The following is a 15,900-nucleotide window of genomic DNA, read 5'->3' as shown; positions in this document are numbered from 1 at the left end:
CCAGAGTAAACCAGAAGGCTATAGATGAGGGAGCTGACAACTTCCAGTGCATAGCTATAGACTTTTTGGCATAAAATAGAGCCAATTGTAAAAAAAAGTTAGTTGCTCTTAGAGAGGGACTTATCGTCAACACTAGAGGAGTTTCAATGAATGCCAATGGACGGCGTGAGTTGGAAACAAACGGTCATAGTGTAAAAAGTATTAGGGCGATGGCTTAGATGTGGACATGTTCAGTGGCAGCAGGGATGGCTGAACGTTTTGATGTAACATTTGTGTAGGTGGCCTTAAAAATGAGGGAGTGGCAGCAGTTTAGAAATTGTGGCAATATTTCTTCGGTCCCCCTCTCGGAATCTTCATCTCCACTCTAGTTTTGATCATTCTGCTATTCATTCCAATGGGGCCAATTTCGGCTAATTTCGGCACAAAAACTACGCTATTTCACAAACCGTTTGGCGAAACCTTCCAAACAGTAATAGCAATGCGATCAGGAGCGATCCACTCGTTTAGGTATGTTACTTGTCTATGTAGTGTAAAAATTGTGGGAGGAGTTAGGGTGCCAAATTTTCCCATAGGCTTTCACTATAATAAGAATACTATATATGTGAAAGAATATTAGGTGTACTTGCCATAGGCAAGAACACATAATAATCAAGAAGATACCTTAATGGGTTACAGATGTTTGGGATGAGGAAAATGGAGCTGATAAACACAGTGACTTCTGACCAAAATGCTCTAACCGGTGGGCGTTCCCATATTATATGGTAGAACGTGCCAACCACTGCAGAACATCTAGAACAGTCCAAAGAGGGTATCTTATTTAGCCAATAAGGAGACTTGGGGTATAATACGCCCTATATAAGAATTTGGTCTGAATAACTTTGTCCCTAGAGGAGATAACTGTAGGTACTTGTAAATGCAGAATTTCCTGCCACACCTCCCCTGTAAGTTGTGGTATATCCGAACGCCATCTGGACTCTGTGATAGTAAGCCTATCAAGATTTAGAATGTAATAGTGAGGAGTAATATGTAGATATACAGTAAGTTTGGGTCATTTAATAGGCGTTCCAAAGAGGAAGGCTGTATAGAGATGTTACGTAAGCCAAAATTGAGTTGCAGCTCTATGTCTTAATTGAAGTAATCCGAAGTAGGCTGCGGAGGGAAGATTAAAGTCCCTACGAAAGTCAGAAAAGGATCATAATGTATCTGCTGTAAACAAGTGAAACTAATTTCACTCCCCTTCTTGCCCAAAATGCCCCATCTGTCCTTTAGAAAAATTCATGTAAGCAAGGATTGTTCAATAAGGGAGCATTGAGAGAGTGTACAGGTGTACCGCCAGAGTGCAGTAAATTAGAAAGTTTAAAAATTCACAATGTCATGGTTACAAATGCTTGTACTGTCTCTTCCCAATGTATACTGATGATGAATAACATTTTGGAGAGATTCATAGGAGGTAAGGATTGCCGCCTCTAGTGCAATGGCAGCATTATTAGTTTCAGGGTAGAACCACCAATGGGCATGAGCCAGTTGACATGCAAAATAGTAGGTCTGTAAATTAGGAGCAGCAAGGCCACCCTCCAGCACAGGTACTTGAAGCGTATCTTCAGCAATTCGGACTGCCCTACCCACCCCCCACCCACCCACACACAAAAGATGTAAGGATAGCATCGATCTCATAAAATCGATGCTTGGGTATATACACAGGCACAATATTTAGTATATAGAGGAAGCGCGGCAGGAATATCATCCTTAAAATATTTACCCCACCTAAAAGGGTTTAGAGAGAGGTTAGACCACACTTTCAGGGTAAATTTAAGCCTGCTAATATTTTATAAATATAGGGATATCGGCTGCTGTACCACAATACCTAAATAGCGAAAACTAGAGACAATTTTTAACGGGCACAAGGGCAGTGGGGAAATTTGAGCATCTATATCCAACTGGAAAAGAAGGAATTTTTCCCAGTTTACTAGAAAGCCTCAAAAAAGGCAAAATCTATGGTTTGCCTGCAATAGACTAGATAATGAGGATTGGGAGTCAGATAGATAGATTAGCAGGTCATCTGCGTAGAGTGACACTTTTTCCTCCAGCCCATTAATCACCAATCACTAATATCAGAGTTAGCTCTTATCAATTCAGCCAGGGGTTCTATTGCCACGGTAAATAAGAGCGTCGATAAGGGGCAACACTGCCTAGCCCCCCGCATTATAGGAAAAAATTCAGAAAAAAAAGTTACCCTCAATCTAGCCCTGGGTCTGTAATACAACAGTCAAATCCAACAGAGGAATACATCACCAAAGCCAATCTTTGCCAATACTTCCTGCAGATACGGCCATTTGATCGAATCAAAGACCTCGTGAGCATCCAGTGATAATTGTCGTGTTTGGCTTGCATGTTAGTAAAGAGTCTGCGTAAATTGATGGAAGTGGATCAGCCCAGAATAAAGCCAGTTTAAGATTTACTTTGTTTAATCTACGAGCAAGGATTTTGGCAAGAAGTTTGACGTCCGAGTTAATTAGGGAATTAGGGCAGTATGACTCACAGTAAAGGTGATCCTTCTGAGGTTTCGGTATAAGAACAATTAAGGCTGCGGACATAGAAGGCGGCAATCGTCCCTCCTCCAATGCATTGTTTAAAAAATCGCAGTAAGTGCGGGGTCAAGATCTCTCTATGTTGCAGATACCACTCTATAAGGAAGCCATCCAATCCTGGCATTTTATTATGTGCAAAAGACTGCATGGCTGTATCTTTCTTTTTTTGGGACGTCAAAGGAGCATCTAACAATGAAATTTGATCTGTGGATAACCTGGGAAGCTGAATGTCATAAAAGTAGTCATCTATTTCTACAAAAGTGTAGTGCCTTCTAGTGGTATATAGAGTGGAGTAAAAGGCCACAAATGCCTCTACTATTTCTTTAGTTTGTTTGACTACAACTCTATTGATATTTGTAATTCTAGGAATAGTGCAGGGTTAAAAATAGGTCGGGAAAGATATGCTAAGGTCGGCGCCACCATAAGGCAGCCCAGGCGGCTGCCTGAGGGCGCCAGGAGAGGGGCATGGAAACGTTAGGGTTTCCTCAAGAGGTGCTTATCCTTGCACCTGCGTCCGTCTCTGCTCAACCTGTACCCAGCCAGTGCAACACACTGACGGGCGACGCAGCACAGCCCTGGCTGGGCGCAGTTAACTTCGCCTCTGCTGACTCGAGTCCCGGCCCTGCCTTCTTCACTTGTCCTCTGCTAGATGCAGGGTAGAGAGACACCCTCGGCTAAAAGACATCGCCCCTTCTCTTCAGCCGTCAAAGCATGGATCACTGGATCCTGAAAAAAAAAATCTATCTGGCCGGTGGCAGAGAGAGCCTCAGGAACGCCTCCGGTTCAGCAGCACACAGAGACTATCACCACTGAACTGGAGGACGTGTGAGATGCGGGGGAGCCCAAAAAGGAGCCTGGAGCAGAGCTAGATGAGGGGGAGGGGGCCTGTATATGAGGGGGAGGGGCTGTATATGAGGGGGAGGGGCCGGGTGAGGCAAGGGAGAGGAGCCTGGAGATGAGAGGGAGGAGCCTGGAGACGAGATACCAGGGGGAGGAGCCTTTGGATGAGGGGGAGGAGCCTGGAGCTGAGTGAGGCGAGGGGGAGGAGCCTGGAGACGAGTGAGACCAGGGGGAGGAACGCAGTGTCACTGATACCACCGCAGATGAATATTTCTCCATACCATCTCTGGAAGGTAGGGCATACAGCCTGCTTTTATCTTTATACTGTCAGAATCTGGCTGTCAATATTATTGTACCAGCTGTTCCTTGTGCCATGCCCTCAGTCTCCGACCGGCCTGTTGTGCCATGCCCACAGTTTCTGACCGTCCCTTGTGCCATGCCCACAGTTTCTGACCACCCCTTGTGCCATGCCCTCAGTCTCTGACTGCCCTTGTGCCATGCTCGCAGTCTCTGACTGCCCCTTGTGCCATGCCCGCAGTCTCTGACTGCCCCTTGTGCCATGCCCGCAGTCTCTGACCGCCCCTTATGCCATTCCCGCAGTCTCTGACCGCCTCTTGTGCCATGCCCGCAGTCTCTGACCGCTTCTTATGCCATGTCCGCAGTATCTGACCGCCCCTGGTGCCATGTCCGCAGTATCTGACTGTTTCTTGTGCCATGTATGCAGTCTCTGAACGTCTCTTGTGCCATGTATGCAGTCTCTGATCGTCTCTTGGGCCATGTGTATGCAGTCTCTGACCGTCTCTTGTGCCGTGTATGCAGTCCCTGATCGTCTCTTGGGCCATGTATGCAGTCTCTGACAATCCCTTGTGCCATGTCCGCAGTCTCTGACCATCTCTTGTGCCATGTATGCAGACTCTGATCGTCTCTTCTGCCACATATGCCGTCTCTGACCATCTCTTTTTGCCATGTATGCAGGCTCTGATCAACGCTTGTGCCATGTATGCAGTTTCTGACCATCTCTTGTGCCATGTATGCAGTTTCTGACCATCTCTTTTGCCATGTATGTAGTCTCTGACCATCTCTTGTGCCATGTATGCAGTCTCTGACCATCTCTTGTGCCATGTATGCAGTCTCTGACCATCCCTTGTGCCATGTCTGCAGTCTATGATCACCTCTTGTGCCATGTATGCAGTCTCTGACCATCCCTTGTGCCATGTTTGCAGTCTCTGACCATCTCTTGTGCCATGTATGCAGTCTCTGATCATCTCTTTTGCATTGTATGCAGTCTCTGTGGACAGTAATGTAAGGAGGCGCTCTATGGACTCTTGTGTACAGTAAAGGTGACTGTGGTGCCCAGAGACTCTTTTACATCAGAGTTTCCCTTTACACCAGAGTCCACAGCAACGCCTACTACATCAGAGTCCTTAGAGTTCTCCTTTACATCAGGGTCTACAATGTTCTCTTTTACATCAGGGTCCACAGAGTTCCCACTTACACTGTAAAGGAAAACTCAGTGTTGGGTTATATTAACTTGACCTTCATATAAATGGAGAAATATGTTTTTGGCCTTTTGTTTTACCTAAAACACATTGCTAATCACACTAGTAACATGTGCGATTAACACAATATTAAGCTTAAATATTGATATTTGCACGGTTTTGCACTGAAATTAGCCATTTTATGTAATTTTTTGAATTGTCTGTAAAAAATGTGGCTCTGTCAGGAAATTTCACGTGGCTCTGTCATGTAAATTTTGGACAACCTCCCAGTAAATTTAACTTAAGGGGGTTGGCAACACTGTACCCCAATATAGTGCCCCCTCCCTCAACTATGTATCCTGAGTGCCGCATCCCCATCTTCAACGTCTGGACCTGGCATAGCAGGTGCCTCCAGATAGAGGGGAGGGAGAAGAGCAGACACACGTCTGCTCCTTTCCGCTTCTTCTTCCTGACCCGGAAGCAACATTGACAGTTTCCCCGACCATTAAGGCCGGGAAAGAATGTAATGCAATGCGATCTACACTGCATTACATTTATGACTGAATGCATGATAACATTGATGATGTAACATCAGCAGGCAAATAAAGTGTATGCCACATGGGGGTAAGGGTTTGCATTGTAAAGGGGAGGGGGGTGACAGGAGGACAGTTGGATCAGGGTTAGGGAGGGGGTTGACAGGAGGACGGTTGGTGGGGGGGAGTCATCAAAATGCACATTCGCCTAAGTAGACAAAAATGCACCGGCCGGCCCTGGCTAGGAGATGGCTATTTTTATCTCCGAACTCAAAGACCTGCTGGTTCTCATATAGTAATTTTTTTCTGGGTGAGTTCCACCAGCACTAAATCCAGTTCTCTAGCTTTTTGTCTCTATGTGGTGCCATTTTCAGGAGTAGGAGAAGCAGAATAGCAAGTCTCCGCAGCATAATGGTCCTGTTCTGCATCCTTTAATTTAGACTGGGTGGCCTTTCAAGCCTTTCCAATAGACGTGTCCAACGCACTGCCCATGGTGGCCTTAAAGGCATCCCACACCATAGGCGTGGAGGCACTCTGCCAATTGGTGACCCAATAAGAGTTCATTATTTAGATCTTTAGTTATCACTAGAGGGGTCCCCAGCAGGAGGAAGGAGGTCCCGATTCCTCTATATAGATCTTTAGTTATCACTAGAGGGGTCCCCAGCAGGAGGAAGGAGGTCCTGATTCCTCTTAATAGATCTTTATATCACTAGAGGGATCACCAGCAGGAGGAAGGAGGTCCTGATTCCTCTATATAGATCTTTAGTTATCACTAGAGGGGTCACCAGCAGGAGGAAGGAGGTCCTGATTCCTCTGTATAGATCTTTATATCACTAGAGGGGTCCCCAGCAGGAGGAAGGAGGTCCTGATTCCTCTATATAGATCTTTATATCACTAGAGGGATCACCAGCAGGAGGAAGGAGGCCCTGATTCCTCTATATAGATCTTTATATCACTAGAGGGATCACTAGCAGGAGAAGGGAGGTTCTGACTCCTCTATATAGATTAGAGGTGCCCCGAATGGAAATTTTGGTGCCGAATCTGAAAATGACAGTTTTTAAAATATATATATATAATTGTATTATATTCATCTTTTTAAAAAATATGAATTTAAATGTATATGAATTTATTGTCGGCCATTATTGGCACCTTTAGCGCAAGAAAAGCTCCCTTTAAATTCTATGTATGTCTTCAAACTGGTCCGTTGCGCTTCTGTTAGGGTAAAAATCTTGCTTGCTGCATTTTTGGTCAGCTTAAAAAAAGCCCACCAAAAACTCACCTCCCCATTAAAAACGCAGTAAGAACGCACCAATAACGCACCCGTGTTACATTTTTGATGCGGTTTTTGAGTCACATGACCTATAAAAAACAAGCCATAAGCACAATAAAATCGTGGAAAAATCATGTGGGTTTTTGGCACCATTATTGGCACCTTTTTCTCTTATCTGCAAAGTGCCGATTAACACCATTTTCGGCTGATATGTTTCAGCTAGTGATCGACTGATATTGTTTTTTTTAATGCTGATACCGATATTTTAGTCATCGGATATAGGTATCGGTCGATATCGGCCGATATTTTCGGACTTGTAAAAAAAAAATATTTTTTTTTTTTGCAAAGGTACTCCTTGTGGAGGGATCTGGGGGTCTAAAAGACCCCAAACCCCTCCTCGTCACTGAAAAGCATTCAAAACGCCAAGTTTGGCTGTTTTGAATGCTGTCAGTTTTTTTAATTCGGTGTGAAGTACCCAGAAGTGATGTCATGACATCACTTCCATTTTTTTTTTACATGGAGACCCGATCAGAGCCGAATGCGGCTTTTATCGGGTCTTCTCTTCGGCGGCGGTGGAGGTAGGATGCCCGGATCTCCCGGTGGGACGGGAGACCCGGGCGAGCCACGGAAGGCGGCGGGAGGGGGCGTCCCCTCCCGCCGCGCCGCGTCCCCTCCCTCTCCTTGGTAATGACAGCCGAGCTGCTTCTTAGCTGCATCGGTTGTCATTACAAGTCAGCCAACCGTTGGCTATGGACACTGGTACCGGGTTGATGCCTCTAACTGCAGGCATCACTCCGGTACAAGCACTTTCCCTAAATATCGGCAATATCGGTAACCTCAGTGTTGCCGATAATCGGTCGATCCCTAGTTTCAGCAGCCAAAATTTCTGTGCATCTCTAATATAGATCTTTAGTTATCACTAGAGGGGTCACCAGCAGGAAGAGGGAAGTCCTGATTCCTCTGTATAGCTCTTTAGTTATCACTGGAGGGGTCACCAGTGGGAGGAAGAGGTCCTAATTCCCGTATATAGCTCTTTTAGCTAATACTGTGTCGACTTCTGGAGACCTCACTTACAAAACAATACTGATTGGAGTCCAGAGATGGGCAATAAAATTGTGAAAGGTTTGAAGGACAAAACATCAAGAGAAACTGCAGAAACCAAATACGGACTTGACTGAAACCTTTAAGTACACGAAAGCTGTGAGTAAGGTCTCACTCAAATGGGTTGAACCCACAACTGTGAGCTAGCCGGCTGCAATCAATGGTAAGTAGCTGTGGTGTGCCTCAAACCCACGATCATGTATGGTGTGGAATGCGGCCCTAACCACCACACTACAGACTGATGTCAACTGTGGTGTGCCTGAAACCCACGACCGTACACAGAGTGGATTGGGGCCTTAACCACTATCCTACAGATTTAATCTTGCCAGCAGTAGAATGAAACAATGCATGAATTAGACGACTTCAAAGAGTAGGAGCCCTTTCACACTGATCAGTTTTTGATGAGCTTTTGGTGTTTAAACAGCGGAACAAAAATGCATGAAAACTCTATCTCTTTAAATTCTATGAAACTCTTCACACCAAATGCACTGCAATGCGTTTTTTAAAAGTCCTGCATGCTACATTTTTAGTGCATGTTTAACCACTTGACCTCCGGAAGATTTACCCCCCCCTTCACGATCCGGCCATATTCAGTACTGCGTTAAAACAAACAACTAAAAACTCCCGCATACACCAATATATTAAGTATGATAAAGTGCTGCTAGAATCTAGGAGTGTACCGCTCGCTCCCAGGGGTCAAAATACTCAAAAACAATAGAAGAAGAGTGGCAGAAGGTAGAGAGGCTGGAGACAGGGAAGTGGCAGCATTGGGGGGGGGGGGGGGGCGTATTTGAGGTCAATAGCTCTGATCAGCACTTGGATGCTCAGTACAAGTGCATGCTAAGCAACCAAATCATTGGTGTATTCTACTTTAATCATAAGTGGCTATGATTAAAGTGATACTAAAGTCTTACCTGCCCTGTGCAGGGGTTTTGCACAGAGCAGCCCAGATCCTCTTTTTCTCTGGTCCCTCTTCGGGGCACACGAGCCGGGCCACAGCTCCTTGTATCCATTCAGACACGGAGCTGTGGCCTGGCCCCCCACCTTCCTGCTTTCTCTCCTCATTGGCTGACTGACTTTGACAACAGCGGGAGCCAATAGCGCTGCGCTGCTGCCTTAGCCAATGAGGAGGGGAGTCCTGGGCAGCCGAGACACTCCTGCAACATCACTGGATCCAGATATGAAAGTATTAGGGGGGCTGAGGGGGGCTACTACACACAGAAAGCTTTTTATCTTAATGCATAGACTACATTAAGATAAAAAGAACCTTCTGCATTTACAACCATTTTTAGCTCCTTTTTGGGATTGAAACACGTTAGCCTTGATTGCGCACTGCGTTGATCTGTCTATGCTTTGGTTTGCTTTAGTAAACTTACATTGGCTTTTATGGTGAATTTCCCCTTTCATTGGAGGACTAATGTGTTGGCTGCTATTGATGTTGTATTTGAGGCTTGTTAAGTTATACCAGTTCAACTTACCATTCTTGTTTTTTTTCCATATGAACAGAAGATGAGGACCTCAGCCCACCTCCTTCTCCCGAAATAGTTATAAAGAAGAAGAGAGGACCTAAGAAGAAGGACAAGGACAAGCAGAGGCCGCCCAAAGCTCCTAGAACTTACAAGCGCAAAAAGCCCGTAAGTTTTATTTGTTCCTTCCGCCTGCATTTAGACCCCATTCACAGCTTAAAAGTATTTTGTAGCTTGATGCTCGAAGCTTCAAAACGCTGGAGGAGAAAAAAATCAATTATTCTCTATGGAGTTGGTTCACATCTCTACCACAAGTCTCCTAAATCCAAATGCCCGAAGCTCAAAAAGGTTCTGGAGCTTTTCAAATTGAGCAGATTAATAGATTTTTGTTCTATAGAAATGCATGAAAACGCTTGATTAGTGGTTTGTCGCGCATTTTTGAAAGTTTTTCTGTTCAAATGCAATAATTAAACGAAAAAAATAATAATAAATAATAAAGTAATAAAAATAAAGAAAAAAAAAACAAAAAACTCCAAACCTTAACCCTAATATTAACCCCTAATATTAATCCCTAATCCTAAACCCTAACTCTAATATTAACCCATAACCTAACAAAATAAATAAAAATAATAGAAGTAAATAAATAAATAAAGAATTATACATAAGTTAACTTCTAACCTTTAAACCCTTATAAAAAAAAAAATAAATAATAATAAATAAAAGTTGATGAAAAAGCTGAAAAACATAGCAACAAATGATGAAATAGATGATATTTTTCTCTACTGGCTAATTAAAAAACACCAAGTGTCCTGAGGCCACCCTCCTCCCCTTGGATGGGATCTGTGCGCCTGGGCCTCCCCCAAAATTTAGGCTGCGGCCTACTAGGCCATGCGGCCAGCTTGGCGCCTTCTCTGCAGGGGGAGGGCACAGTGGGGTTGGTCACCTTTGTTTGAGGATAGCATGCAGCCATTTTGCCTAGGTCAGCCCCCCTTTAGCGCTGGGGACCCTCTGGGTATCTTGCCTGCGAGTCCTTGTGACAGAGGGCAGCCACCTTTAAGGGGGCCATTTATTTTCATGTGGGTCTCTATGGAGGGGCTCGGAGGGCGACCCCCCCTTTTTTGTTGTTTTTTTGTCCACGGGGTCCAGTAGGTGCTCCATTCGTGGGGCCTGGGTTGTCGTCGCTTTGCGGGATCGCAGTTGGTGACCCTCACCTGCCTGTTTTGTATCTATGCAACAATCCTGATTGTTATGTTTCAGGGTGAGCTTAATATGTTGCGACCCTACTGGGTCTGCTGCCATGCACTTCATGTTCTCTGATAGTGAGGATGTTTTCTCTTCTACTGTAGCCACGCGTGCAACGGCGCTGTTGGATGCATTGATTGTATCGGTGTGGGCAACTTTAAAATTGGAGGATGCAGCTGCTGCTGCGTCAGAGGTACCAGTCTCCTTTGGTAACCACAGCTCCCCAAAAGTGGCAAAAGATGTCCCACTTTTCTGCCTACTTGACAAAATTGTCGTGAGTCAGTGACCTAAATGCATTATGTCATGCCTTAGCGTTTTTTGCTAGACTGTATCCCTTTGAAGAGTCCCTGTTTGAAAACAGTGGACAGTCCCACCTCTGGTAGATTCTCAGGGTTTAATGACGAATAACTCCACTTTAATTCTGGTGGAGGAGTCTCCGGCTTTTAAAGACCCCTTTGACGGGAGAGCCGAGACTTTGGTTTGCCACATGTTTCCTGTAGCCATTTGGTCCTTAGACCGGTGTACACTATATCATTGGTGTCCCAGACTGTAACAGAGTGGGCAAAGCTTTTGCGCCAGGATCTGGAAGGGGAACAGCTCCCCCCTGCCCTTGCGAACTGGCGGACCAGTTGGTCTAGGGGTTGCAGTTTTGTCTGTGGTGCCTCTCTGGATGCGGCTCCCTTGGTTTCTAGGCTGTCCGTGACAGCAGTGGTCCTTCGGCGCCTGATATGGTTGAAATGCTGGTCTGCGGACCAGTCTTTCAAGACGGCCTTATCTGTTCTCCCCTATTTGGGGGATCGTCAGTTTGGATCTTCCTGGATGATATCCTTGAGGGTCTTACAGGTGGTAAGAGTATTCTTCTTTCACAGGCTGCCAGGGGCGAGGAGTCTCGTCACAGAGAGCAGGTTCTTCCAGACCTGCAGACAAGCCCTCTTCTGCCTGAGGGGTTGCCCTCACCCATGTCTGAGGTGGGGGGACATCTTTGCTTCTTTCCGGACCCATGGACCTTCCTGATTCAAAACAGATGGGTCCACGAGCTGATCCGGTCCGACTACAAGATCGGGTTTCGGTCTTATTCTCCAGTGCGGTTCTTTCCTTCCAATCTGCGTTTGTCCCCAGACCGCCTGCGGGGTCTCTTTGGGGAGGTGCAAGTCTTTCTACTACAAGGGGTGATTGTTCCCGTTCCAAAATCGGAACATTTTTAAGGTTTCTAGTCAAATCTGTTTACAGTTCCCAGGAAGGAAGACAAGGTATGTCCAATCCTGGACCTCAAGGCTTTGAACCGCTTGTGCGGGTACAGAAGTTCAAAATGGTGTCCATTCCTACAGTAGTGGCATCCCAGCATCAAGGAAGCTTACCTTCATATTTCACTATATGTCGGTCATCAACTTTTCCTTTGCTTGCCGTGAGTGAGGAGCATACTCAATTCATAGCGTTGCCCTTTGGTCTTCCTTCAGCTCCTCAGGTGTTCGCAAAAGTGTTGGCCCCGGTTCTAGCATTGTTGTGACAGCGGTGAATTGCGGTGCTGGAGTACCTGCACAATCATCTGGACATCACTGTGCAGACTCTGCAGGAGTTCGGTTGGACTTTAAACTTCCAGAAGTCTGCTCTGGTTCTGTCTACCAAGTTGGACTATCTGGGTCTGACTCTGGACTTGGCCTCAGCCAGGGTATTTTCTTCCGCTGGACAAGCTCCAGAAGCTGCAGGATGCCATTCGACTTCTGTTGTCCAGCAGTCGGTTGTCTCTCAGGACTTGCATGAGGGTACTGGGCCTTATGATGTCTACCTTCGAGGCGGTTTCATCTTTAGGCAATCTGATCCTGCTGAGTCGGGGTATGAAAGAGTCCCTGATCTGGTGGCTTCGCTCTCCGGCTCTTCGACAGGGAAAGTCCTTCCTTCCCCTGTACTGGACAGTGGTCACCATGGATGCCAGCCTGTCCGGGTGGGGAGGTGTTTTGGGCATGGATTGAGCTCTGGAGAAGTCCAGACTACCAATCAACGTACTGGAACTTTGTCTGGTCCTTTGGACAGTTCGTCTTCAGGGGTGTCTGGTACGGATTCAATCAGACAATGCCACGGCCGTGGCAAATGCCAATCACCAAGGGGGCACAAAAAAGTGTCCTTGCGGCTCGAGAAGTAGCCAGCATTCTAAGGTGGGTGGAACATTTCCTTCCAGATCTCTCTGCCGTGCATATTCCAGGGGTGGAAAAATGGCAGGTGGATTACCTCAATCGACAGGCCTTGGACCACAAGGAGTGGTCTCTTCTTCCGGAGGTGTTTCACCAGCTGTATCTCCAGTGGGGAACTCCTGAGGTGGACCTGTTGGCCTCTCGTCTCAACAGGAAGGTGCAGAGATTCATGGCAAGATCCTCTAGCCGACGGATGCACTGGTGGGTCCTTGGGGCCAGTACCATCTGATATACGCCTTTTTCCCTTCTGTAACTTCTGCCGAGACTTCTACGGAGGATCGAGGCAGAAGGATGTCCGATCATTCTTGTGGCCCCAGACTGACCTCTCTGGTCTTGGTACGCGGATCTGGTACAGCTGGTCGCCGATATCTCTTGGCGACTCCCTCTCAGGGAAGATCTGTTGGCCCAAGGGCCGATCTTCCATCCTGCTTTACAGTCTCTGGCTTTAACGGCTTGGCTGTTGAAAGCCAGGTGCTGAAGGGTAGGGGGTTGTCTGAATCGGTAATTCCCATGCTGTTAAAGGCTAGGAAATCTGCCTCTAGGAAGATTTACCATCGCGGTTGGAAAGCATGCATTGCTTCATGTGAGTCTGTGCGGGGTTCTCCCTGTTCTTTTTCAGTGGCTTGCATTTTGGCGTTCCTCCAAAGAGGTGTGGAACAGTGCTTGACCCTGGGTACCATCAAGGGCTAGGTTTTGGCCTTGGTGATTTTCTTTCAACGTCCTTTGGCTACGCATTCTTTGGTTCGCACCTTTGTTAAGGGGGTTCGCTACTTGGCTCCAGCTGTGCGGTCTTCGTTGCCTCTGTGGGATCTCAGTTTGGTTCTGTCGGTTCTTCAGAAGCCACCTTTTGAAAATATTTGCGAGATTCCTCTGCTCACAATGTCCCAGAAGGTAGCCTTTTTTTGGTGGTAATAACTTCCGCAGGCAGGGTGTCTGAGCTAGCAGCCTTGTCTTATCGTTCACCTTATCTAGTGGTTTACAGAGATAAAGTGATGCTTCGCCCATGTCAGTCGTTCTATCCTAAGGTTGTCTCTGGTTTCCATCTGAATGAAGACATTGTGTTGCCTTCCCTGTGTCCTAAGCCTAAGCATCCCAAGGCGCGCTTGCCTTGCATTCTCTGGATGTGGTTCGGGAGATCAGGGTGTATCTGGTGGCAACCGAATCATTTAGGAAATCAGACTCACTTTTTTGTCCTTACGGATGGACCTCGCAAAGGGTTAGCCGCGTCTGCCGCGACCATTTCCAGAAGGATCAGCCAGACGGTAGTGAAGGCCTTTTCGATCAAGGGTCAGGTTCCTCCTTTCCCTGGTAAGGCGCATTCTACGCGGGCGCTTACTGCTTCCTGGGCCTTCCGTTATCAGGCGTCAGTGATGCAGGTTTGCAAGGCGGCCACCTGGTCGTCTGTGCACACTTTCACAAAATTCTACAAAGTAGATGTGTTGGCATATGAGGATGCTGCTTTTGGCTGCAAGGTTTTGCAGGCTGCTGTTTGAGAGGACTTGGTCCTCTATGGGGGTGTATTTTTTTTTTTTTCAGGTGACCTCCAGTTGTTCCTGTTTGAGCTCCATGTTACCTGGTTGGCTAATTTTGGCCTTTGAGAATTTTTTCTGCTGTGTTTTTCCCACCCCTCATTTTAGACACTGCTTTGGGACGTCCCAATGGTCAAGAAGATTCAAGAGCTCTGTCCGTCAATAAACGAAAGAGAAAATTGGATTTTTTTGTCTTACTGTAAAATTCTTTTCTCTGATGTTGACGGACACAGCACCCGCCCCTCTATTGAGTTGGGTTATTTTTCTTCTGACACTGCTTGCAACAAAACTGAATGCCTATAGCAGGAAGTGGGAGTACATGCCCTGGGACTGCCCCATAGGGCATGGTAAAGCTTTTTCCTGCCTAGTGTCCTACTCCTGTAGGGGGCATAACCCAATAGTCAAGAAGATTCTGGAGCTGTGTCCATCAATTAATATTAGAGAAAAGGATTTTACGGTGAGACAAAAATCCAATTTTTGTTCACACCATGTGTAGAAATGTGTGTTTTTCTAATGTAAGTCTCTGCAAGGACACAAAGAAAGCAATTGTTCTCTATGAGCCCTGTTCACACCACAATGTTGGTGTCATGTCATTTTTTTTGTTTCTGCGCACAAAAATCGATACATGTTGCATATTTCTGCACAGAAAAATAGGTACATGATACCAGTGCTGTGTTGTGAACTGAGCACATAGAAAACAATTGTTTTCTTTGTGCCCTTGCAGAGACAGATGCAGAAAAAAAATGTCTCAAATTCATTTCAGTGCACAATTTTTTAGGAAACTATAAAAGATGAGGTTACAGCAAGTAAACAGACACCAAATACTGTATGTCAAGCCTCAAAATTTGCATTCTTAAGATGGCAAAAAACTGCGCTCTGTATGACAATTTTTTTTTTATTCTCACATCAAATAAAATAAAATATTAATATTAGTAATAATATTGGCCAGTGAAGAAATACAGACATTAAATATTGTGGTGGCCCTTTTACATGGTGAGGGAAATGATCCCTTAGATCGGTGCTCAATGGAGAACCGACTCTCTTACCTTGGTGGTCAATGAAGAAGTGACACCTTACATTAGTGGTTAGTGAAGAAGTGACCCTTATATTGGTGGTCATTGGAGAAGTGACCCTTTGCATTGGTGGTTAATGGAGAACTGACCCCTTGCATTGGTGGTCAATGGAGAACTGACACCTGTATTGGTGGTCCATCTAGAAATTGACCCTCTTACATTGGTGATCAGTGACGAAGTGACCCCTTACATTGGTGGTCAGTGAAGAAGTGACCCCTTACATTGGTGGTCAGTGGAGAACTGACCCCTTGCATTGGTGGTCAATGGAGAACTGACACCTGTATTGGTGGTCCATGGAGAAATTGACCCTCTTACATTGGTGATCAGCGGAGAAGTGACCCCTTAAATTGGTGGTCAGTGGAGAAGTCATCCTCTTACCTTGGTGGTCAATGGAGACGAAGTGACCCCTTAAATTGGTGGTCAGTGGAGAAGTGGCCCCTAAAAATTAGGGTTTGTGGTGAAGGTACAACTTTGGTGGCCAGCGAAAGATCTGCCCCCTAGATTGTAATAGAAGGACCCTCTCACACTGGTGGTAAATGTAATAACCCCATTATATTGATGATCAGGCAAAGGACCGATTCAATATTGCTC

General features: G+C 46.0%; 1 protein-coding gene across 2 annotated transcripts in view; it reads left to right on the top strand.

Annotated features, from left to right (window-relative positions):
• CHD3 (chromodomain helicase DNA binding protein 3) overlaps positions 1-15,900 on the top strand; it is a 407,921-nt gene that overhangs the window by 31,148 nt on the left and 360,873 nt on the right. For both annotated transcript variants that reach the window (XM_082254656.1, XM_082254655.1), the window contains exon 2: positions 9,317-9,444. In XM_082254656.1, the coding sequence (XP_082110782.1) occupies positions 9,317-9,444 (128 nt within the window). The remainder of the gene's footprint in view (positions 1-9,316; positions 9,445-15,900) is intronic.

The sequence above is a fragment of the Pelophylax lessonae genome (assembly GCF_965119305.1).
Source record: "Pelophylax lessonae genome assembly, chromosome: 4".
Classification (NCBI taxonomy): Eukaryota; Metazoa; Chordata; class Amphibia; order Anura; family Ranidae; genus Pelophylax; species Pelophylax lessonae.
This window is presented reverse-complemented; position numbering and strand designations above follow the sequence as displayed.